The sequence below is a fragment of the Pogona vitticeps genome, chromosome 3 (genome assembly GCF_051106095.1).
Source record: "Pogona vitticeps strain Pit_001003342236 chromosome 3, PviZW2.1, whole genome shotgun sequence".
NCBI lineage: Eukaryota > Metazoa > Chordata > Lepidosauria > Squamata > Agamidae > Pogona > Pogona vitticeps.
In genome coordinates, this window is record NC_135785.1 from 124,349,773 (window position 1) to 124,373,478 (window position 23,706).

A 23,706-nucleotide genomic window follows, 5' to 3' on the forward strand; every position below is an offset into this window, starting at 1 on the left:
TTGCAATTCGTAGTTTATACCTTTTCTCCCGCTGTTTTTGGCATAATTCTTTTTCAATTGATGTTTTCTCATGAGTTACCAGATTTACTATCCTCCCACTTCTTTCTTACCCATTTTTATATTGCTTTCGTTTCCCCTTTCCCCATTCCCCTTCCCTTCCTTCCTGCCTTTTATGCCACCCCCCCGGGCCATTCAAGAGGTACGTGCTTTGCATGAACAAAATTCCACTATCAGATGGTCATGACTGTTTTCTTTTCTGCTTTGGTGAACAGCACCAAATACAATCTTGCTCAGAGTGCAAGAAACTCACAAAACCAGCATTAAAACTTTGTCTTCAGCAGCTCCAGTCATATCTTTGGGAGAAGTCTCTTCACCCCCCAACTACTCCTATGGAACCCACCTCGCCTTTTCTAGCTTCGAGTTCCAAAGTCCCTTGATTGATTTTGAGTCCTTCAACACCTTCACCGCAGCAAAAAGAACAGCCAAAATCGGCTTCAAGATTTAAATCAACTCATTAACATCTTTGAATTAGCTTATGGGTTCAAATGTAGGTTTCACAGAAAATGTGAAATGTCATAGAAATCCTCCCCCAACAGTTTATTACATCTTCAAGTCATGATTTCAAATTTAGAGAAGTATCCTGAACTGGTATACCTGTTGATATTAAAGAGCTTTAATAAATACAATTTTCTATAAATAAATATGAGAGGGTCTGGTATTGATGCCATGATATAATAGAATCATAGAATGATTGAGTTTCTATATTTTAAAAGCCAAACAATTAGAACAGTATTTTTGCTGTGTGATTGATTGTTTTGTTAGGTGACTCTGGGTGCATTGTGGTGATGTATATTAAGCTAGGCTTGATGTTTTGTTACAGTTTCTCACTAGTCATCCAGAAGTATTTTTAATTTAAAAAAAATACTACCAAGTTTAGTATCAAGTTGCATCATAGTGAAGGTCGGTGTGGACACTGGCACTGAAACAGTCTGAAACATGTGATCACCTAAACTGAATACAACAGCAAAAAAGACTGCAAAACAAACTGCATACAGTATAAGACTTTGGGTGCCGGTGCAGTTGCACCCAAAGTCTTATATGCAAAACTTCCTTTGTATCATCTTGATACAGTGGTGCCTTGCATTATGATCGCTTCGTTTAACAACGAAATTGCATTATGATGAACTTTTTGTGATCGCTTTTGCGATTGCAAAATGATGTTTCCTGTGGGGGAATTTCGCTTTGTGATGATTGGTTACCTGCTTCGGGAACCTATTCTTCGCAAAACGATGAGCTGATCGGTGGTTTCAAAATGGCCACTGGGTAAATAAAATGGCTGCCTGCTGTGTTTAGGGACGGATTCCTCGCAAGACATGCAGCGAAAATGGCCGCCCTATGGAGGATCTTCGCTGGACAGTGAGTTTTAAGCCCATTGGAAGGCATTAAACAGGTTTTAATGCGTTTCTGTGGGCTTTTAAATTTTGCTTTGTGATGTTTTCATTCTATAGCAATTTCGCTGGAACGAATTAACATCGTAATGCGAGGCGCCATTGTATTGCAGTACTTGACGACACAACTATTATGCTCCATAGAATGCCCACAACATCTGCATTTCAAGCTTTGACGTATGACTCTTGCTGCATATGATGGGGAAACAAAGGACAATGACATTCATATGATACTTACAGGAGAATTGCTCTATCTATATTGGGGTTTGATTCCTAGTGGTGGGTGACATAGAAGGAGCCTTCCTGAAGAGTGGAAAAGCATTGTGAATACTCTTGGGTGTCCCCTGGACAATGACACAAAGTTGGCAAATAATTCACTTTCAGAAGTATTGCACTGGAACAGCACCAGACGCATCCACTTCATGGACACCAACCCTTAATGGTGGCTAAAACAGAGGAAATGTTTTCTGTACACATCTCAAGCTCTGATGACCTCTGCTAAAAAAATTTAAAATTTTAACTTTTAATTTTACCTATATTTCATATACTGTATGTCCATTATTTAAAATTGTGCAACACTCTGATACAATTTGTTTATTTTGTTTAAAATACTTTTACACTGCCTTTCTCCTTGAAAAGGACTCAGGGTGTCTAACAACATTGAAATATAATATTTAATGTTGGAAACAGTTGAGTATACAATGGCAGTTAGCATCAGTAAAAGACAATATTTAAATCTAAGAACAATAATTATAAAGAGGCAGCTTGCATCATTAAAAGAGCAATATTAAAGCTAAGAACAATAAGTATACAAATACGAAAAAAACACAAATGACACTCCAAGAAATGGAAAACATAAAAAATGGAAAACACAAGTAGTACTAAAAATCCAGTCAAAGCAGTGACACAAGTTTACAGAGAGAAGAAACATAAAGAAAGAAAGATTATTAATGGCAGCATCATATGATTCCAGAATGGTGCCACACTATGTTCATCATCATATGAGTCAGTTTCTTATAGTTCTGTGATTTCTTTGGAATGGATCCAGTGTGTAAATAATATGAACAAGCAAAACATTTCAACAAGAAAAACAGTGGAAGGAAGCAAAAAAAAAGACAAATGTGGCTTCACAAAAAGCTCAGAGACGACATAACAATGGAAAGATGACACATATAAGAAGTGTGGAAGGAAGTTCTGGCCACAAAAGAGGTGTACAGAGAAGTTGCAAAGCATAGCAGGGATGATATAAGGACGGCAAAAGGTGAGAATAAGCTGAGGTTAGGAAGAGATGCAAAAAGCAACAAAAAGTGTTCATCAGGTACATGTGTAGCCAAAGATTGAGAAGAGGAATGGTAGCTCGGCTACTCAGTAGGAATGTAAAACTGATAATAGATGACAAACAAAAGACAGGACTCTTCAATTCTTACTTTAGTTCAGTCTTTTACAAAAAGACGGTCTGACCTGCCACACAAATATTAAGTAGAAATGGAGGGGACATGGTTGCAACTTGAGATTGATAAAGGAATTCTCTGTTAGTTGTAGGTTTTTGGGCTGTTTGGCCATGTTCTGGAAGTTTTTCTTACTAACGTTTCACCAGTCTCTGTGGCCAGCATCTTCAGAGGACAGGAGCTAGAACTCTGTGTTCTGGTGTAGTGTGTGAGATTGTTGAGTATTTGTGGGATCAGGTTTTTGTTCTTTTCAGGAGATTGGGTGATTATTGTAATCAGGATGTTTTTTGTAATGGATGTATTGTGATAAGGGGGAGATGATCTGTCACTGTGATTGATGGGTGTCGTTAGCTAGTACCTTGTTCAGTGATCATCGGTCCTTGTGGCTGGGTAGACTTGTGGTTGGGTAGAGTTCACTGACCTTTTGCAGGCTGTATTTTTCATTGCTGGGAGCCAGTTGAGTTTTAGACTTTCTTCTTTTTTATTGAAGCTGTGCTGGTGTTTGTGGATTTCAGTGGCTTCCCTATGTAGTTTAACATAATGATTGTTGGTGTCATCCAGTACTTCTGTGTTTTGAAATAGGATTTTTTGTCCAACTCATTTCAGGGCATGTTCAAGCCACTACCAGTTTTTCCAGTTGTTTTAATCTGCAGTGTCTTTCATGTTCTTTGATTCAGGTGTGGATTCTGCATTTTGTGGTCCCAGTATATACCTGGCCACAACTGCAAGGTATCTGGTATATTCCTGCAGTGGTGAGGGGGTCCCTTTTGTCCTTTGCTTACCATAACATTTGTTTATTTTTGTGGTGGGCCTGAATACTGTTCGTAGGTTGTGTTTTTTCAGCGGTTTCCCATGTGGTCCATGATCCCTTTGAGATATGGCAGAAATACTTTATTTGTGGGTGGCTATTTTTCTTCTTCAGTTTGGTGTTGTTTTCTCAGTTTGATAGCTCTTGTGATTTCTTTCTTGGAATAGCTATTTGCCTGTGGGGCCCAATTTAGATGGTTGAGTTGGTGCTGAGAAATTGAGCTTCACAGTTCTGATTCCCATGGTCTACCAGTGTTTTGATTATGCTTCTTTTTTGTTGTGATTGGTGGTTGGAGGTTTTGTGTAGGTACCGGTCTGTGTGGGTGGGTTTTCTTTAGACCTTGTGTCCCAGTAGGTCAGGTTTGCATATGACCATGACATCTAAGAAAAGCAGTTGGCCTTCTATATTTCCATGGTGAATTGTATATTTGGGTGAATGCTACCGAGATGGTTTAGAAATTCTTCTGGTTTTTCTTCACCGTGGCTTCAAATTGCGAAGGTATCATCCATGTATCAGAACCAGACTGTGGTTGTGAAGGGTGCTGAAGCCAGGGCCTGTTTTTTGAAATGTTTCATGTAGAAGTTTGCTATAACCGGGCTGAAGAGGCTCCCCATGGCCACTCCTTCAGGAATACTGTACATTGAATACTGCACTTTGTTACTTTGAACAAGTTCAGATCTCTGGGGCTGAATGAATTTTATCCAAGAGTATTGAAGGAACTGGCCAAAGAATGCTCATAATCTGCTGTCTATTATTTTCTTGAAATCACGGAGAATGGTTGAATTGCCAGATACAGTGGTGCTTCGCATAGCGACGTTAATCCGTGAAGCAAAACTCGCTGCTAAGCGATTTCGTTGCTATGCGATTTTAAAAAGCCCATAGAAACGCATTAAAACCTGTTTAATGCGTTCCTATCGGCTAAAAACTGACCTTAAAGCGAAGATCCTCCATACGACGGCCATTTTCGCTGCCTCTTAAGCGAGGAATCCATGCGAAAACACAGCGGGCAGCTATGTTTTTTACCCGGTGGCCATTTTGGAACCACCGATCAGCTGTTAAAAGTCATCGCTTTGCGATGATCAGTAAGCGAAACAGTGAACCGATCATCGCAAAGCGAAAAAACCCCATAGGAAACATTGCAAAGTGATCGCTTTTGCGATCGCAAAAAGTTCATTGTTATGCGGTTTTGTCGCTAAACGGAGTGCCCGTTGAGCGAGGTACCACTGTACTTAGAGATGGGCTAACATTGTCCCTATTTTCAAAAAGGGCAAAAAGGAGGAACCAGGGAACAACAGATCAATCAGCCTCACATCAATCCTGGGGAAAATTCTGGATCAGATTATAAAGAGGTCACTCTCCAGGGACCTTGAAAACAATGCAGTAATAAGCAGAAGCAAACATGGATTTGTCCAGAACAAATCCTGCCAAACTAATCTTATCTCATTGTTTGATTGGGTAGTATTCCTGGTAGTTAGCGGGAATGCTGTAGAAGATATAATATATAGAGAGTTCAACACAGTTTTTGATGAAGTTCCCCATGGTGTTCTGATTAGCAAACTAACTAGATATGGGCTTGATAGAACAACTAACTGTTGGGTGGATACACAGTTGGTTATGGAATAGAACTCAGAGAATGCTTGTGAATGAATGGCAAGAGGACTCACCACAAAAACAAATGTCTGTCAATACAAATTCTGGAGAGAGAAAGAAGGCCCTGGGGGAACACAAAGAGACATGGAGACATTTTCTGCAATATTTTGCAGTTGCAATAATTTGAAGCAGCTCGTCTTCCTGCTTTGATTTTTTTTCTTGCCGTCTCAGGTATTTGAGTAGAGCAATAGTGTGTTCTTACTTTAAAGTAAGCCTCCTTCACATTAACAGGGCTTTAGTCTCGAAAAGGAGGGTTTTTCATACATATGGAAAGAAAGATGCAAGAGCTCTATTTTCTGAAGCCACAAAATCCAGAAACTGAAAGCTGAAGTCAAAGCCATCCCACTCCAGACAAACCTGCTGATCAAGGCCAATTCACATACAGTGGGGTCTTGACTTGAGAACTTAATCCGTATTGGAAGGCGGTTCTCAAGTCAAAAAGTTCTCAAGTCAAATCTGCATTTCCCATAGGAATGCATTGAAAACCATTTGATCCGTATCGGCTCTTTTCCGTCCATAGAAACTAATGGGAAGCTGCTATTCTGCCTTTGACCACTAGAGGGGGAATATTTTGTTTCTTTTTTTCTTAGGTCAAGAAAGGTTCAGGGAAGGCAGGGAAAATACAGTCCAGGCAGTCCAGTACCAGGCAGTCCGAAGACTGTCTCCCAATCCACTCTCTAAACGCTGGGAGGAGTGAGGAAGCAGACAGGCACCCTTTTCACTGGCCAACAGTTAACTGAAAGTTCAAATTTTGCACTTTCCCTGCCTCCCACGTGGGTTTTTTCAGTTCTTAACTCAAATCTAAGTATGTAAGTCAAGTCATTATTTTCCTATGAGAGCGGTTCTTAAGTCAAAATGTTCTTAACTCAAGCCGTTCTTAAGTCAAGACCCCACTGTACATGTATGAATAATAATCTGGTGAATTAGCCATTTTGATTTATTAACTGCACACATAATTTTGATGCCAGCACCTTATGACAAGCCAGACATCCATACTTAAATATGGGGTTTCTTTGAAGCAAGTAATAAATACCTTGAGAATGTATTGACAAAGAGATATGACAATTGCTTTGTGTATGGGTGAGATGTGGTTAATCAATAAAAAAGGACTAAGGCTCCAGGATTTTCTGCTGCTTGCTGTCTGTCTGTGAATGGGAATGAACACAATAGATGGTCCTGTAGACCAGCAGTCCCCAAACTTTTAGCCCCGCGGACTGGCTGGGGAAGGTGGGGCACCCTCTGCCCTCATGCGCATGCGCAAAGGAGCACACACTCTTTCATGTGCATGTGCATAGGGTGTCACAGTGCTCATGCAAGTGCACTTGTGCACATGCACAAAGGGTGGCGCAGCGCTCGTGCGGGGTGCATGCACTTGCACAGGTGCAAACGGGCTGTATGAAGGGGGTGCGTGCATGGGGGAGGTCTCTGTGGCCTAGTCTGGCTCAGGCCACGGACTAGCACCGGGCCTCAGACTAGGGGTTGGGGACCTCTGCTGTAGACCATCTTGACAATGATGTTCTCAACAATGTTAGCTTTTGCTATGTAAAACTTAGCATTCTTTTTTCTACTGGCAACATAGGCATATTTGAAGGCAATACTGTATCATTCCTTTGTATTTTGAATTGTGGGCACAGAAGCAATATCCCACATTTGTAAACAAGAGGATGTTTTGTTTGTTTGTTTTTGAAGGATTGAATATTGCAGAATGTTACCAATGGGAGTTAAGTTCCTAATAACCTCACTGGATTTTTTTAAATTTTTAGAAATATCCAAAAACCCCATTTAACATGGATGAGGGCTTATTTTAAAATTTACATTTATTTATTTGTTTACTTATTTTGAAATAACATTTCAATTTTAATTTTTAAGTTGTTTTTAAAAAGTTTTGTGTAGTAGGTATTTTAATGTTTATTAGTTGCCCAAGGCAAAAGGGAGCCCTCGGGAGCCTCAGAACCTGAAAGGGGGAAATAGGAACAATTCGTTTAAATCAGTTGCTTCTTGCACCTGGATTTGTTTGTGCCCGTGAAACTATTCCCACAGATTTTGCCCATTATGTCCTATTTAATAACAGTTTAAGGCCCACTGCTCCAAGTACCGTCATTGTTAATAATGTTTTGATTGACTTTTGTAAATAATAGGCACTTAGTTCATGATAGATGCTTTAAAATGTTTGGAACTAAGATTAAAAATATTGGTTATTATGTTTCTAGAAGCTGAATTATTATTATTATTATTATTATTATTATTATTATTATTATTATTATTATTATTATTATTATTATTATTAATATTAATATTAATATTATTATTATTATTATTAATAATATTAATATTAATATTAATATTAATATTAATATTAATATCCCGCCTATCTAGCCAATCAAGACCACTCTAGGCGGCTTACAACAAGGGTACGACAATATATATAAAACCAGTTTTACATGGGGAAAATCTATAACGAGATGGAACAAGTACTAGGGAAAAGAAAGGAAGGAGAGATCAGGAATTAGCTGAGGGGAAGGCCTGCTGAAACATCAGTGTTTTTATTTGATTTTTAAAAATGCCCAGCGAGGGAGCCATGCGGATGTCAGGGGGTAGGTTATTCCAGAGGCGAGGAGCCGCCGCCGAGAAGGCCCGGTTTCTTGTCTTCTCCTTCCGGGCCTCCCTCGGCGTTTGGCTCCTCAGCCTCACCTCCCGACTCGCGCGAGTGACACGGGTAGATCTTGGTGGGAGTAGGCGTTCCGCCAAGTATCGAGGCCCCAAACCGTTTAGGGCTTTGTATGTGAGCAGCAACACTTTGAAGTTGATGCGGAAACGGATGGGAAGCCAATGCAGTGCAGCCAGAGTGAGCGAAATATGTTGGTATTTTATCACACCATTGAGAAGTCTGGCCGCTGCATTCTGCACCACCTGAAGTCTCCGCAGCAGCCTCAAAGGCAGCCCCATGTAGAGCGTGTTACAGTGGTCTAATCTTGAGATTACGACCGCATGCACCAAGGTAGTGAGCGGCCCAACATTGAGATAGGGCCGCAGCTGGGCTATCCGCCTGAGAAGGTAGAAGATGGTTCGGACAACCAACACCACCTGGGATTCCATAGTAAGCGCCGGGTCCAGATGGATCCCCAAACTGCGGACCCCATCCTTGGCAGTAAGGGTCACACCCCCAAAAGAGAGGGAGTTTCCCAGACCCCCAACTGTGGGGGCGCCCACCCTCAGTACCTCCGTCTTGTCCGGGTTCAGCCTCAGACCGTTCTCCTGCACCCATTGAACTTCTCCTTAATAATAGACAGTTGTGAAAAGTTTTTAGAACCTGTGAAATACAAATGAACTAAATTTAGCATTTAGTCCTTAATGTTATCTAGATGAAAAATTTTCCTGTCCCCCCCACACTTGAACTGCCAGCATGTTTTATCTACTTACAAAAAAATTCTCACATTCACACTGATGAAAATGGATGGAGTGAATAGGCAAAGAAGATGCACATGTATGGCCCTTTCTGACTCTCCAAAATATTTAAAGTTTATTTTTCATTAATGGATGAGAAAATTAGCTTTTGTGATTTGCAAGGATTTCTGACTGTTCGATTTCCACACATAAATTGTGGATGACACAATTTATTGTTATTCTTACAGCTTGTTTTAAGGCTCCCAATTAAGTAAGATTAGTTAGATGTGACTAGTTATGTTCTTGTCCTCATCTCTTTTGCCAATGTGGTACATCAGCTTTCATAGAGTGGGAAAAGACTAATAAGATTAGTATTGGTTGTTGTGGGTTTTTCTGGCTCTTTGGCCGTGTTCTGAAGGTTGTTCTTCCTAACGTTTCGCCAGTCTTTGTGGCCGGCAACTTCAGAGGACAGCACTCAGTCCTCTGAAGATGCCGGCCACAGAGACTGGCGAAACGTTAAGAAGAACAACCTTCAGAACACGGCCAAAGAGCCCGAAAAACCCACAACAACCATTAGATCCTGGCCGTGAAAAGCCTTCGCGAAGATTAGTATTCCTTAATATTTTGAGATCAAGAATGTCCCTGTGGTCTAAATATACATTTGGTGAATATACTTTCTAATTTGGTAAATATACTTTCTAATTATTTTACCTATACAGTATATTTAAATATCTGTACTGCTCATACTTGTGACACATCAAGTCACATTGTGAGCTAATAATAACCACAAGGCACTACTCAAAGTCCACTGATCTCTGTATCAAAAAGCAGAACTTTTGTTGGACTATACAGCAGTTTCTCTTCAAGGCATGCTTACAGTTGTTTCAGCTTACTCATGTCAAGAAACATTTTCCCATTTATGTTGTGATGCAGTCTCTAAATATTAAATTGTTCATGGGTGAGACATTGATTTGTTTTGTTTATATCTTGCCTCTTTGTTAACAGTTGGGTGATCCATCTATCTTTCCTGCTGTCATTGTGGAACACATTCCTAGTGCTGATCTCCTGAACAATTACTCTGGTTTGTCCTGTGTTACTGAACCAAGTGACATGATAACAGAGAATTCACTGGATGTTGCAGAAGAAGAAATTATAGAAGATGATGGTATCACCCTTACAGGTTTGTGAGCATATTTTCATTGGCACTTAAAAGGCACAGTGGCTCAGTTTAGCCATCCCATCAAACCATGGTTAGAGCTTCCTAATAGGAAAACTCATGGTATATAGATGGTTGTCTGCTTTTGCTTCCATCTTTTTGCAAATGTCATCCCATCTATGGGTTATAATGGATATTAAAGCAGAACAAATGGTATAACTATGGCTTGTCAATTCAGGTGTCATCCCAAATCCAGCATTTCTAAACTTACTTCAGACTGTGTCATCTGATCATCAACTGTGGTTTAGAAATTCAGACATCACAACAAACCATGGTAAGGCTTCTTTAATCACAGTTTGGCATTGTGGTGATGACAAATTCTTGTGAAATTTGAATTTGTTTTCTTTGAATGGAACCAATTACCGCTGGAGGTGATGAGCACTCCAGTACTGGAGGCATTCAAGAGAAAACTGGACAACCATCTGTCAGATCTGCTTTGATTTGAATTCTTGCATTGAACAGGGCTTTGGACTCAGTGGCCTTATAGGGCCCTTTCAACTCAATTATTCTATGATTTTATGATTCTATTTTATAATTCTGCCACTTCGCCACCAAAGTGTAGTGATCTGTGCCTACTATTTATGTTTTCAAAATGTGAAAGACTCTGCGTGCTTTCTTTATGCTTTGTAACCACTGGAACACGTAATGTGTAGGATATTGAATTCTTCTGATCCCATATGGGATAGGTATGCCATACTTCCTATATTTCTACTATGACCATTAAATTCTTGCTAAAACATTATCTTCTTAGGACACATTCAGTACCAAGGGTCTACACCAGGCTTGTCCAACCTGCGGCCCGAGGGCCGCATGCGGCCCAGGTCAGCTCGTAATGCGGCCCAGTGCAAGTTTTTATTTTTAAAGAAATTCCAAAGTTTCAAGTTACACTGCCAGCGCACTGTGGCCAGGGCATGTCGCAACAGTAGAGGGGCAGAGAGGGAAGGAAGGAAGGAGTGGGAGGGGAGGGGACAGGGGCGCTGCATGACTGCATTGTGCCGTCCCCATCAATAGGTGGACCTCCCGGCCCCATAAAGCCGCTGGAGTCAAAGCTGGCAGCCTCTGCTGTCTGAGATCGCAGCTGCCGGTAAGCGCACTTGGAGCGGGGCTGCGGAGGATGGCTAAGGCTGCCCCCCCATGTGGCCCAAACCAAATGTATGTGTGGCCCAAACCAAATTTTCATCTTCTAATGTGGCCCCGGGAAGGTGAAAGGTTGGACACCCCTGGTCTACACTATAGGCATGAAATTAACAGGCAAGGAGATACATTATAGCATGTATTTTTTTAAATTGAAAAACTGTTTACGTATTAATATGTTCCATTTATGTAGAAAGTGAGATATTTGTACTGTTCCGTTATTGCCTCTCTGCTTATAATCAACACTCTTAAAGAAGAATGATTAGCCTCTCCCTCTTGTAAGTCACTTTCTCCATAGGGAAAGATATGTGTCTGAAGAGGAGAAGTTCTTACTTATGTGTAGGCTGTACACTGCTTGCATGGAGAGCATACACATAGCAGTTTCTCTGCTTCAGACAGTCTCTCCTTGGAGGAAGTGATAATGGAGAGTGGAGAGGCTAGTCATTCCTTTCTAAAAGTATTGTTTACATCAGAGTAATGACTGAATAAATAAGCTTATTGACTGGTTACTTGCTTTTCAAGATATCATCTCATTAGTTAAACAATAGAGAAGGGGGTATTTGTAAACGAAAATCCCCCCACAGGTGCAGATAACGGGGGTCAGATCCCCTGTGACCAGACCGTTCACTCACAATTCTGCCGCTGTGGCGAGTTCTGCGCGCCATTCCTGTCAGTCCGAAGCTTGTGATTGGTGAGCCACTCTTCGACCTGACAGAGAGGCTTGTTATCCTGCCTTCTGCCATGAGTAGCTAATCCATCGCGAGCTCCAGAGTGACAGGAATGGTGCACGGAGCTCGTGGCAGTGGTGGAATTGTGAGTGGATGGTCTGGTCTCAGGGAATCTGATCCCGTTATCTGCACCTGTGGGGGGATATTCGTATATGAATACACCCATCTCTAATAAACAACTTTTATTTGATCACTTCCTAAACAAAACCTGATGCCAGTAATTCTGTTCTTGTTTTTGTTCTAGTTAGCTCTCCTTGAATGATTCGATGTTTAGAACTGAAGTTTCCTATCTAGTCATAAACTCATTAGAGTTGCAGAAAGACTCACAGCTGCCTGGAATTGTTCTTCAGATGGTTTCCTTGCTTCAGCATTACCTGAATTCTTCCTCTGTTCAGCTGTCTGATGATAGGATTTATAACAAAATATAGTTCTTTAAGTTCCATTTCCAAAGTCTCATTGATTATTGATTCCATGTTTCTTCTTCGTGGTCTCTGTGAATGCACACAATTGGGTATTACTGTGCCTGCGCAGGACCTCTCGGAAGTTTCTAGAGCTTAAAAACATGATTAGTGGGACGTTCCCCCGTGGAGTGCATGCTCCGCCCATCAGACACCTTCTCAGTTCCTTTTAGCCGCTGCTCAGGTCAGTCCTTTCGATGAGCTAGAATCACCACTTTCACTTTTGAAAGCCTTATTCCCTTGTGCCTCACGGCCGTTTTTACTTTATTTGGCATTCCCTCATGAGTTCTTCTTCTTTATCTTACTTCCCCCGTTTTCTCCTTTCCTTCTTGATCTATTTTCTCCCCTTCCCCATTTTCCCGAACTCTTTTATGCCCCCCTGGGCCTTTCAAATGGTGTTGTGCTCTGCACTAACAAAATCCCGCTCTCCGACAGGCATGATCGTTGCCTTTTCTGCCTAGGAGAACAAGATCAAGCCCATAACTGTGCAGAGTGTAAAAAAAAACTAACTAAAATGGCACTCAAATTAAGATTACAGCGTCTCTGATCTCACCTTTGGGAGACTTCTCTTCATCCGCCTGCTCCACAGATGGAAGCAGGCTCTCCACCAGCTTCTCGTCAAGACCCACCTCGCTCGATCTCGAGCCTAGCCACACCTTCTCCAAAGTTAAAAGACCATTCTAAGTCTTTGAGACCGAAGCCAACGCCGAAACCGAAGCATCCGAAATCAAGGGACCCATCTAAATTGAAGAGAGATAAGACTAAGATAAAGAAACCAAGAAAATCTTAACAACCTATTCACCCAGATCCACCTCAGACGGCCATATCATTGCCAATCTTAGAAGAATCTTCATGAGAAGCTCTGGAGACTGTCTCGGATTTAGCCGATGTCTCATCTCCACCTCTAGGCCAGCCCATTGCTTTGGCTGTTAGCCTCTCTCCAAGTATTGGCCCCTCAGTGGTGGATGTCCCATCCAGCCTGGCCTCGGCCCATTCCAGCCCTGCACTATCAGGGTGGGCAGTATCTCCACCAATCTCCACGCTTGACTATCCTCTGAGATCGCCCCCTTGTAAACGTCGGGCAAAAACCAGACACCTCTCTCCTGTGGAATATGAACCACCACACGGAGAATATACAGTGGTGCCCCGTATAGCGAGGTTAATCCGTTCTGGATTAACCTTCGCTATATGAAAACATCGCTGTGCGGGGCAGGAAAACCTATTGGAACGCATTAAGCTTAGTTTAATGCGTTCCAATAAGTGTATAAACGTACCCCCTCCAGCGATGTTTTCGCTCCGGCGGCCATTTTGGAGCCGCCGATCAGCTGTTCGGCGGCTCCAAAATGGCCGCCGGAGCCCCAATCGTCGCAAAGCGAGTGCGGCGATTGGGGCTGATCCGTATAGCGATCCCCAAAAAGGGATCGCTATATGGATTTTTCGTTAAACGGTGCACTCGTTAAGCGAGGCACCACTGTATATATATATATATTATAGAGAACCCTCCCGATACCATCAGAGAGATGACTACCGAGACCCGTACCACGTATGCTATGAGACATATTCCCATGGAGACGAGATCGAGGAGCTCCTTTACTTTGATGAGCCTAAACATGTAAGATATGCCATCGCATATCCACCTATGCGCTCTCCATCACCCTCCCTGTCTCCACCTCTATATCGACATCATGACCAACCTTCCAGAACCACAGTTTATCAACAAATACCTCAACCTGTCAAACCAGCCTTGAGATACCATCCTGAACATGTCGACCACCTGCCGGCTAAGCAGTCTAAACCGTCCACAACACCGGGACACCCAATACCGACTACGTCTCAACCTCGGAGTCAACATCACCCCTCATCTGTTCAAGCCATTGCTACTTACACAGGTCCACCACCCCCTCCATCGGAGTCTGCTCCACTTTCCACTCAGCAGTCTCCGACCTCGAAACCCTTACCACAAAAACCATGATACCGTTCCCCTTCACCAACTTCTACCTCCAATCATGCTCCTTCTTCGATCGCTTCTCAAGAATCACCCTCTAATCTCTGCACTCTGAACTCTGATGTGGCAGAAAACCACCCACTGTCCCCTTCAGAGGACTTTACTTCGTATAGCCAAATGGTTCTAAGAATGGCTAAATCTTTAGAGCTTGTGGTAGAAGAATCTCTGCCTCAAAAGCAAGACTTAGTTTTTGATGATATAAATCAAGATAAAGTGCCTCCATTAAATCTTGCCTTTATTCTAGCAATGCTTGATCTCCGTGGGACAAGCCCCCATTTTCTCTCCAGATTTCTCAGAGAGTAGAAAGTCATTACAAAACTCATGGCACGAACACATCATTTCTCTCAAAACATCCCATCCCAAACTCTATTATAACCGAATCTAACCAGTCTCGAGCCCAGAACAAGTCCTCCGTGGCCCTGACTAATAGAGAAGGGAGAAAACTTGATATCTTAGGGAGACGTCTCTATTCGCTCACATCCTTCATTATGAGGGTCACAAACTATCAAGCTGCCGTGGGAGCCTACCAGCGCCAACTTTGGAATTGAGTACTCCCTATACTCCAGGCAGCCCCTGATGATATCAAGTCGGAAGCTTTAAACATACATCTTGAAGCTTCAAACCTAGCTAAACAATAGCGCATAGCTTCCAGATATGCAGCAGACACAGTGTTGAAAGCAATGGCCACTTCCATTGCCCTACGCCGCCATGCATGGCTCAGATCTGCTCGAGTCTCTGATGACACAAAAACTCATATCGAAGACCTTCCCTTTGACAGAGCTGGACTATTTAATGACAAGACCAATGAAGTTATGGACAACTTACATAAGATTCACAAAACAGCGAAGTCTTACTCAACACAGCAAACTTTCAGATATCAGCGCCCTCAATGGAGGAAGCAGCCCTTTGTACACCAGCCTTTGCAGCCACAATACAAAGCTTACAGATACAATCCTCTGACTGTCCATTTCCCATGCCATCAACCTCCTCCGAGCCTGAGATCTACACTTTCCATGCCCGTCTCTCACCATTTCTGAGTTCATAGACTCAATTCACCAATGATCCCTGGGTCCTTTCTATCATCACTTATGGTTACCTTATCAAATTTGACCACCCCCACCTTTCACTCACATAAAAACCACCTCTTTCTCTACAGCCCTACAAGACAAAGTACTTCAGAAACATGCTATCCTCCCAGTTCCACAGTCGGATATCCACAATATTCTATTCCCATTACTTTACAATACCAAAGAAAGACAGAGGTCTCCGCCCAATACTCAACCTCAGAAAACTCAATGACTACATTCACCCCAAACAATTCAGAATGACTACCCTCGACACCGTATTCCCTCTCCTTTCTCTCGGAGACTGGTTCATAGCCATAGACTTACAAGACGCTTATTTCCATATTTCCATCCACCCTCAACATCAAAAATTTCTATGTTTCCATTGCAACGATACCACCTATCAGTTCTGCAGTCTCTCCTTTGGTCTGTCAACAGCACCCAGAACTTTCACCAAGTGTCTCACCCCTGTCGCCACCTTCCTCTATGGGGAATCACAGTCTTTCTATACATAGATGACTGGCTGATCGTCTCAGACTCCTACCAGACCACGTTGAACAATGCCCGCTTTACCCTAAACCTCCTAGCAGATCTTGGGCTCAAAGTAAATTTTTCAAATCGCGCCTCGACCCATCTCAAACTGTTAGGAGTGCAATTAGACTCCTCCTGAGCTCGTGCCTTTCTCCCACAAGAAAGGATTGACAAACTCAAAAATGCAATCATCATGCCTGGCATCTTCTCAGGCTCATGGCCTCCACAATGGCAGTCATTTAACATGCAAGACTAAAAATGAGGTCTCTTCAATCATGATTCCTCTCTCTTTTCGACCCCTTAGATGATCACCCCTACAAACACCCCTACTAGTATCAAAAAGAACTATTCAACCAACTTTCATGGTGGACTTACCGTCTGAATCTCCTTGTTGGTTGACCGCTTGCTCCCCTCCAGCTCACGACACAGGTCAAAACCAACACCAGCCCTTCAGGATGGGGAGCTCACTGTCAAGGCCGCAGGATTCACGCCCTATGGAATTCAAAAGAAAAACAGCTTCATATAAACCATCTAGAGCTGTTAGCTATAATCAAGGCTTTCTGAGCCTTCTGACCTTTGATCTCTGGACAAGCAATCCAACTCGCCACAGATAACATGACTGCTTTATTCTACATCAACAAACAGGGAGGCACACACTTCCTCTCCCTTCTATATCTAGCAATAAGACTTTGGGAATGGTGCTACACCCACCAGGTTTTTCCCATGGCAGTCCATGTAGCTACTCAGGACAGTTGGTTAGCAAATCATCTCAGCAGGCTAACCACATCAATGCATGAATGGTCACTAGACAACACCATTTTCGACCAACTGTGCAACCATTAGGATACCCCAACAATAGATGTTTTCGGCCCTCAGTCACTCCTACTAACAAGGAAGGGAGAAAACTAGACGTACTAGATTGTTGTCTGTATTCTCTGGCTTCCTTCATTATGAGGGTCTTAAACTACCAGGCTACAGTGGGGGCCTATCACAGGTAACTGTGGAACAAGATTCTTCTGGTCCTCCAGGCTGCTCCTGACAAGACTAGAGCCAGTGCCCTCAATACTCACCTTGAGGCCACTACCATACGACTGACGCTGCCTCAAAGTCTTCGGCTTCTCCCATTGCCCTCAGACGACATGCGTGGCTGCGTTCTGCAGGGATCATTGCTTGGTCCTGCATTGAAGATTTGCCCTTTGATGGTGTCAGCCTCTTCAACGATAAAACCAACAAGGTGATGGATAATTTGCATAAAATTTGCAAGACTGCCCATTCTTACTCAACTCTACAACCCAGATATCAATGTAACCAGTGGCATAGGCCTTTCACATTCCATCAATCATATCAGCAGCTCTACCGCCCTTACAAACCTCTGACTCCAGCTCCTAAGAGATCCAACTTTCAGTCGTCTTCTTCTGCTCCTCCTTTCCTGTCCGAAGCTTCCGTAGACAAGCCTTCCGTTGACCTGCAAAAAAAGAAAGAAAGAAACAGTATCTTTGACTTGATTTCTCTGAATTTGATTCCCAACTGTCTCCATCATTCCCGGCTGGCTCCCTTTCTCGACAAGTGGTCTATTGTTACCAAGGATGCTTGGGTGTTCCCTATCATACATTACGGTTACCTGTTAGAGTTTACAGACACCCCTTCACTTGGTTGTCTCCAACATACTCACCTGCCCTAGAGAACGAAATTTCTCTTCTCATTCTGAAACACGCTATCCAATGAGTACCTTCCCAAGAAGTTCTAAACAGTTTTTATTCTCATTACTTCATTGTCCCCAAACGCGATGGAGGCCTTCGCCCCATCCTGGACCTGTGGTTTCTCAGCACTTACATCCGTCCGAGACGGTTTTGCATGATCACCCTAGAATCCATTATTCTACTTCTTTCTCCAAATGATTGGTTTGTGGTCATAGATCTACAAGATGCGTATTTCCATATTTCCAAATGTCACTTCAAATATCTCAGTTTCCTCTTCATGGACAGGGCTTACCAATTCTGTGCCCTTCCCTTCGGGTTGTCCGCCACTCCAACAACTTTCACAAAGTGTATGGCTCCTGTGGCTGCTTATCTTCGCCTTCACAACATCACAGTATTTCCGTATATAGATGATTGGTTGTTAGTAGCAAGATCATACAGCACAACCCAAATGGATTCTACCTTTGTTCTTCAGACTCTGGCAGATCTCGGCCTGCAAGTCAACTACAAAAAATCTCATCTTGAGCCATCTCAGACCGCGGATTATATTGGGTCGCATCTCAATTCCATCGCAGCCAGGGTATTTCCCCCTTCAGAAAGAATACTCAAGTTAAGGCGAGCCATTCACCCCTTTTGACGTTGTGCCACAGTCACCGCTTACGATATGCAGCACCTGCTATGTCTGATGGCTTCAACTACGTCTGTACTCCAACATGCACGACTGAAGATGCAGTCCTTACAGGCTTGGTACCTGTCCCAGTTCGCCCCTTTGCTAGACCATCCTTCCAAGTGTCTACTGGTGACAAAGGTCCACCAGGTAAGTTAGCTCGCCAACTTACCTGGTGGACCTTTATCCCTGACCTCCTGGTGGGCCGCCCATTCAGGCCTCTCCAGCTCACAGTACAGGTCACAACAGATGCCAGTTAGATAGAATGGGGTGCACACTGTGGTCATTGTGAGATCCACGCTTTGTGGTCAGGCTCAGAGAGACTGCTGCACAACAGTCACCTAAAGTTGCTAGCAGTCATCAAATCCTTCCGAGCTTTCCACTTTCTCATAGCTGGTCGCGGTGTCCAAGTCATCACGGACAATATGACCACCCTGGTATATATCAACAAACAGATTGGCACCCATTCTTTAAATCTTCTATATTTAGCGATTCAGATGTGGGAATAGTGTCTTCTTCAACGTGGTTCTCCATGAATCCACACTAGTGGGTTTAGACAGCGCCTGCGCTGGCCTCTCGGAATTTTCTAGAGCTGTAAGAGAAAAGTAACAATGTTTTAGGCTACCCTATACCGCGCATGTCTAGCCCGCCAACGGCTCAGTTCCATTTTTCCGCCAGTGAAGTTGGGACCTCTCGTTAGAGCTTCGTCTTCTTAGTTCGCTTTCCTAGCGAACTATTTTTCTCTTCGATTTACTTGGCTACCCTGACCTACGGACCGTTTTTTGACTGACTCTTTTGCCTCTGGTGATTCTTCGGTGAACTGTGCCTGTATCCGGCTCTGATTGATTTAGGCGGTCTCCCGCTGGGGCCTAATAGGCCTTAACGGGCTCCCCGCTGAGGCGCCACGCGCCTTCAGGATTCCTTCAATTATCTCTGATTGGACTTCCTTCCTTGTTCCTTTCGACGCGGCTCTCTTCTTGGTCGATCGGATCCTCTACTACGGTCAGTTTTTCCTCCTTCCTCTTAGTCTATGCCTCCTAAAGAAAAGCCATCTCCCAGGAGAGGACCCTTTCGCCTCTGCACCGCGTGCTCCAGGAAACTTCCCTTCCAGGACGGACATTCCCTCTGTTTGTACTACCTGGGGGAATCACACGCGGTGTCCCACTGTAGGCATTGCAAACAATTTACGAAGGTCACTCTCAAGGCGCGCCAGCAACGCCTGAAGTATTTTTTGTGGAAACAGACCCTGTCCGCTTCCCAACCTTCCCAAATGGAGGCTGTACCTTCTACCTCCTCCGTGCGCTCGGAAGTCAAGATCGTCTCGGCGCCGGAGTCGGCTAAGGGAAAGGGACCTAAGCAGTCGTCGAAAGACAAGTCTAAGAAGAGGAAGACCCCGTCTGCTCTTACCTCCGCATCGGTCTCCCTCTTTACATCGGCCGAGTCCTCGGTTCCACCGGTGTCGGAACATCTGAAAAAGAAAAGGGCATCGACAAAGTCAACATCGAGAGCTAGAGAGCTTACCCTCGTCGTTCCATCCTGCTCGACGTCATTGCCCTCTCCTTTACTTGAGGATTCCTCTCGAGACCGAGAGTCGGCTTCGGACTTAGCTCCCTCATTGCCTCCTCATCAGGAGCCACCGTCCGTTGTCGAGAAGTCACCGACAACGAGCCACTTGGAGAAGATAGTGGCTGATTTGCCGGGCGTCCCTCGCAGCCCCATCCTACCCGGGCTAGGGATGGGATCCCGGTCCTCCACACCGGGATCCCCAGGCTCCAAGTCTCCATCCACACCAGTGAGACCTGCTAAGCCTGTCGAGGCCCCCTCTCCTCGGCTTCCAGTATCCGAGTTAGAGGAGGAGCCAGCGCCTAAGAAGCCCCGGCACCACCGCAAACGTAAACGTGGGTCTGGTGCCGATAGGCGCAAGAAACACAGACATCGGGACTACTCCTCCTCCGACTCCGATGGTAGCAGGGATAGGAAGAGGTCCCGTCGTCGGCGTCGTAGGCGGGACTATTCTACTGAGTCCTCCTCCTCGACCTCGCGTGATCGGCGTCGACGCCGGAAGAGGTCTCGATATACTTCTTCCTCCTCGTCTTCTACATCGCCGCCTAGGAAAGGTCGACACCGCAAGCGTCCGATCGTCGTCGAACCTGTTCCTTCGGCACCGACTAAGCCGACTGAGCCTCCAAGTCGGCCCAAACCATCTTCTCCTCCGGTACACCCGGTGCCTGATCCTGTGCCTCAGGCACCTCGACCTCGTAAACCTTCTAAGACCAAAGATACGGACTCTCGTCCTAGCATCCTCCAGTCTTCTGATGAGGATAGCCAAGACCCTCACACCTCTTCTGAGCAAGAGGATGGCAACACTTCTGAGGCTTCTCTGGATTTACCACCTCCAGGAGAACCCCTAGGTTCAGACGCAGCGGACATCCATCCCTCCTCCCCATCTGAGGACTTCTCCTCTTACCCTCAGATGGTTTCAAGGATGGCTGCAGCACTTAAGTTGGAGATAGAGAAATCCCCTTCGCGTGCAGACGACCTGATTTTTGGGGATATCCATCTGGCCAGGTCTCGTCCTGTCAGTCTCTCCTACGTGCCTGAGCTTATGGACCTTCTCAAGGAATATTGGCAACACCCTGCTGATCCTCCCAATATGTCCAGGCGTACTGAGAACATGTACCGAGTGCATGGGGATGATACCTCGTTCTTGTTAAAGCATCCAGCTCCCAATTCTTTGGTGGTGGAGTCTAGTGTTTCCAGGTTGCCAGCTAAAGGTCATCCAACTCCAACCACTAAGGAAGGCAAGGACTTGGAAGTCTTGGGTAGGCGGCTCTACTCCATGACTACTTTCGCACTCAGAGCTCTCAATTACTTAGTAGCTATGGGTGCATACCAGAAACAACTATGGGAACGAGTCTTGCCAGCCCTACAAGTAGCTCCGGAAGACATCAGGCAGACTTGTCTCAATGCCCATGCGGAGGCCTTGACCGTTTCCAAACACCAACGCTTAGCCTCTCGCCACGTAGCTGATGCCAATGCGAGAAACTTGGCATCCATCATTACTTTAAGAAGGCACGCCTGGCTTCGTTCCGCTAACATTGTGGAGGACATCAAGGCTAGGATCAAAAATCTGCCCTTTGATGCGACAGGACTATTCAGTGGCTCCACTGATGAGAACCTCGAAAGTTTACACAAGAGCAAAAAGACGGCAAAATCCTATGCAGTGCAGCAGCAGTCCAGGACCTCCAAATTTCAGTGGAGGCCTAGAACCCAGCAACAAGCCTACCAACAACAGACCTACCAACAACCTGGTCCTTCCACTTACCGGTCGTTCCGCCCTCAAGCAGCTCCACGTTCTTCGCAGGCCTCTTCATCGGCCTCCAGCTTCAAGCCTCAGGCCTACAAACGGCAGTCCTTCAAACCTGGGGGGAAAAGGTCAAAACAATATCTTTGACTCTCATCATCCCATCCGGTCCATCAGGTCACGCACAAGACTTTCTCCTTACCTTCTGAACTGGAACATGATTACCCAGGACACCTGGGTCTTGAACATTATAAGCTCCGGCTACCGCCTGGAGTTTATAGAGTTACCTCCTCTAGGCTGGATCAAGCCTACCTCGTTCGATCCCATCCTAGAGGACGAGATTCTCACCCTTCTAGAGAAACAGGCCATCCAGATAGTTCCTCAACGAGACATCCTGAACAGGTTTTACTCCCGGTATTTCACTGTTCCGAAGAAGGACGGCGGTCTGCGTCCCATACTAGATCTGAGGGACCTCAATTCTTACCTCAGGCCTCGTCGCTTCAGGATGGTCACTTTAGAAGGGATCCTTCACCTGTTGAAGAAAGGAGACTGGTTTGTGGTGGTGGACCTCAAGGATGCCTATTTTCACATGACGATACACCGGAAATTTAGAAAGTATCTCCGTCTCATGTTCAAGGACACGGTATACCAGTTCGTGGCTCTTCCTTTCGGTCTAGCCTCGGCACCGAGGACCTTTACCAAATGTATGGCCCCGGTAGCGGCTTACCTGAGGTTGCAAGGCATCCAAATTTACCCGTACATCGACGATTGGCTCATCGTCTCCAGATCCAAAGCCAGGGCATATCGGGACACTCGTTATGTCCTCAACACTCTTCAAGCCCTGGGACTATCCATCAATTACGAGAAGTCTCATCTAGAGCCCTCCCAAACGATGGACTACATAGGAGCACATCTCGATGCAGTGCAAGCTCGCATGTTTCTTCCTCTAGAACGCGTCCACAAAATCAGGAAAGCAGTTCACAGGTTCAAACCACGACGCACAGTGTCTGCCAGGCTAGCTCAACATCTACTTGGCCTCATGGCATCGACAACAGCCACCTTGTCTCATGCACGGTTGAAGATGCGCTCCTTACAAATTTGGCTCCTCACCCCGTTCGATCCAGAGACAGACAGCCAAAGAAAGCGTCTCAGAGTCACACCAGAACTGGCAAGTCAACTCCAGTGGTGGACATTCCTCCCCCATCTTTTGGTCGGCAGACCTTTCAGACCCATTCTACTTACCAGACAGGTCACCACAGATGCGAGCCCGCTGGGTTGGGGAGCCCACTGCGAGGGTCATCAGATCAATGCCCTCTGGACCCCAGAAGAATTGACGCTGCACATCAACCATTTGGAGATGTTGGCGGTCATAAAAGCCCTCAGGGCTTTTCTTCCCCTGGTGAGGGGCAGGGCCATACAACTAGTCACGGACAACACCACCACGATGTTCTACGTGAACAAGCAGGGAGGCACAAGATCAAAGTCCCTTCTGTTCCTCACCGTTCAGCTGTAGGAGTGGTGCTACCAGCAACACATCTTTCCGGTAGCCATCCACATTGCTACAACGGACAATCAGCTGGCGGACGACTTGAGTCGCCGCTCTTCTCAGACCCACGAGTGGGAATTAGATCAGCAGGTGTTCCTCAAACTTTGTCAGATGTGGGGCCAACCTCTAGTAGACGTGTTTGCGAACCCCAGCAACAAGAAGTGTCTGCATTACGCTTCCCGTGCCGGGAGAGGAAACGACTCCCTCGGGGATGCTTTTATGATCCCTTGGGACGTGGGACTAGTCTACCTGTTCCCTCCGCTACCTCTTCTGCAGAGAACTATCATCAGAGCCTTGCGAATGAAAGCGGAGGCGATCTTAATCGCCCCTTGGTGGCCACGTCGACCGTGGTTCTCCACGCTGTTTCAGAGTGCAGTGGACTACATGACATTACCATTGCATCCACATCTTCTCACTCTGGACGACGGGAAGATTCTGCATCCCGACCTGGAAACCCTCCATTTGACAGCGTGGAGGATTTCCCATCACTAGTTGAAGTCATTGATAAAGCTCGTAAACCAGCAACAAAGTTACTTTATCAATATAAATGGAGAAATTTCCTGAAGTTTGCTAAGGAACGCAACCTACAGTCGTCCCCAGTGTCTTTGTCTACTCTCC

The 23,706-nt window shown here is 44.9% G+C and overlaps 2 protein-coding genes across 13 annotated transcripts in view; both read left to right on the plus strand.

The window, feature by feature from the left end:
* ELF1 (E74 like ETS transcription factor 1) overlaps window positions 1-23,706 on the plus strand; it is a 121,615-nt gene that overhangs the window by 71,154 nt on the left and 26,755 nt on the right. For 7 of the 12 annotated variants that reach the window (XM_078390717.1, XM_078390722.1, XM_078390720.1 and 4 more), the window contains one exon: window positions 9,744-9,918. In XM_078390717.1, the coding sequence (XP_078246843.1) occupies window positions 9,744-9,918 (175 nt within the window). Of the gene's footprint in view, window positions 1-9,743; window positions 9,919-10,132; window positions 10,229-23,706 lie in introns of all 12 variants that reach the window. The other 5 variants (XM_078390716.1, XM_020804262.3, XM_020804259.3 and 2 more) reach the window with 1 other exon arrangement.
* LOC144588240 (uncharacterized) lies at window positions 18,758-21,855 on the plus strand. The gene has a single exon (XM_078390714.1). It carries the CDS (start codon window positions 19,269-19,271, stop codon window positions 21,690-21,692), a length of 2,424 nt encoding a protein of 807 aa, XP_078246840.1. The 5' UTR covers window positions 18,758-19,268; the 3' UTR covers window positions 21,693-21,855.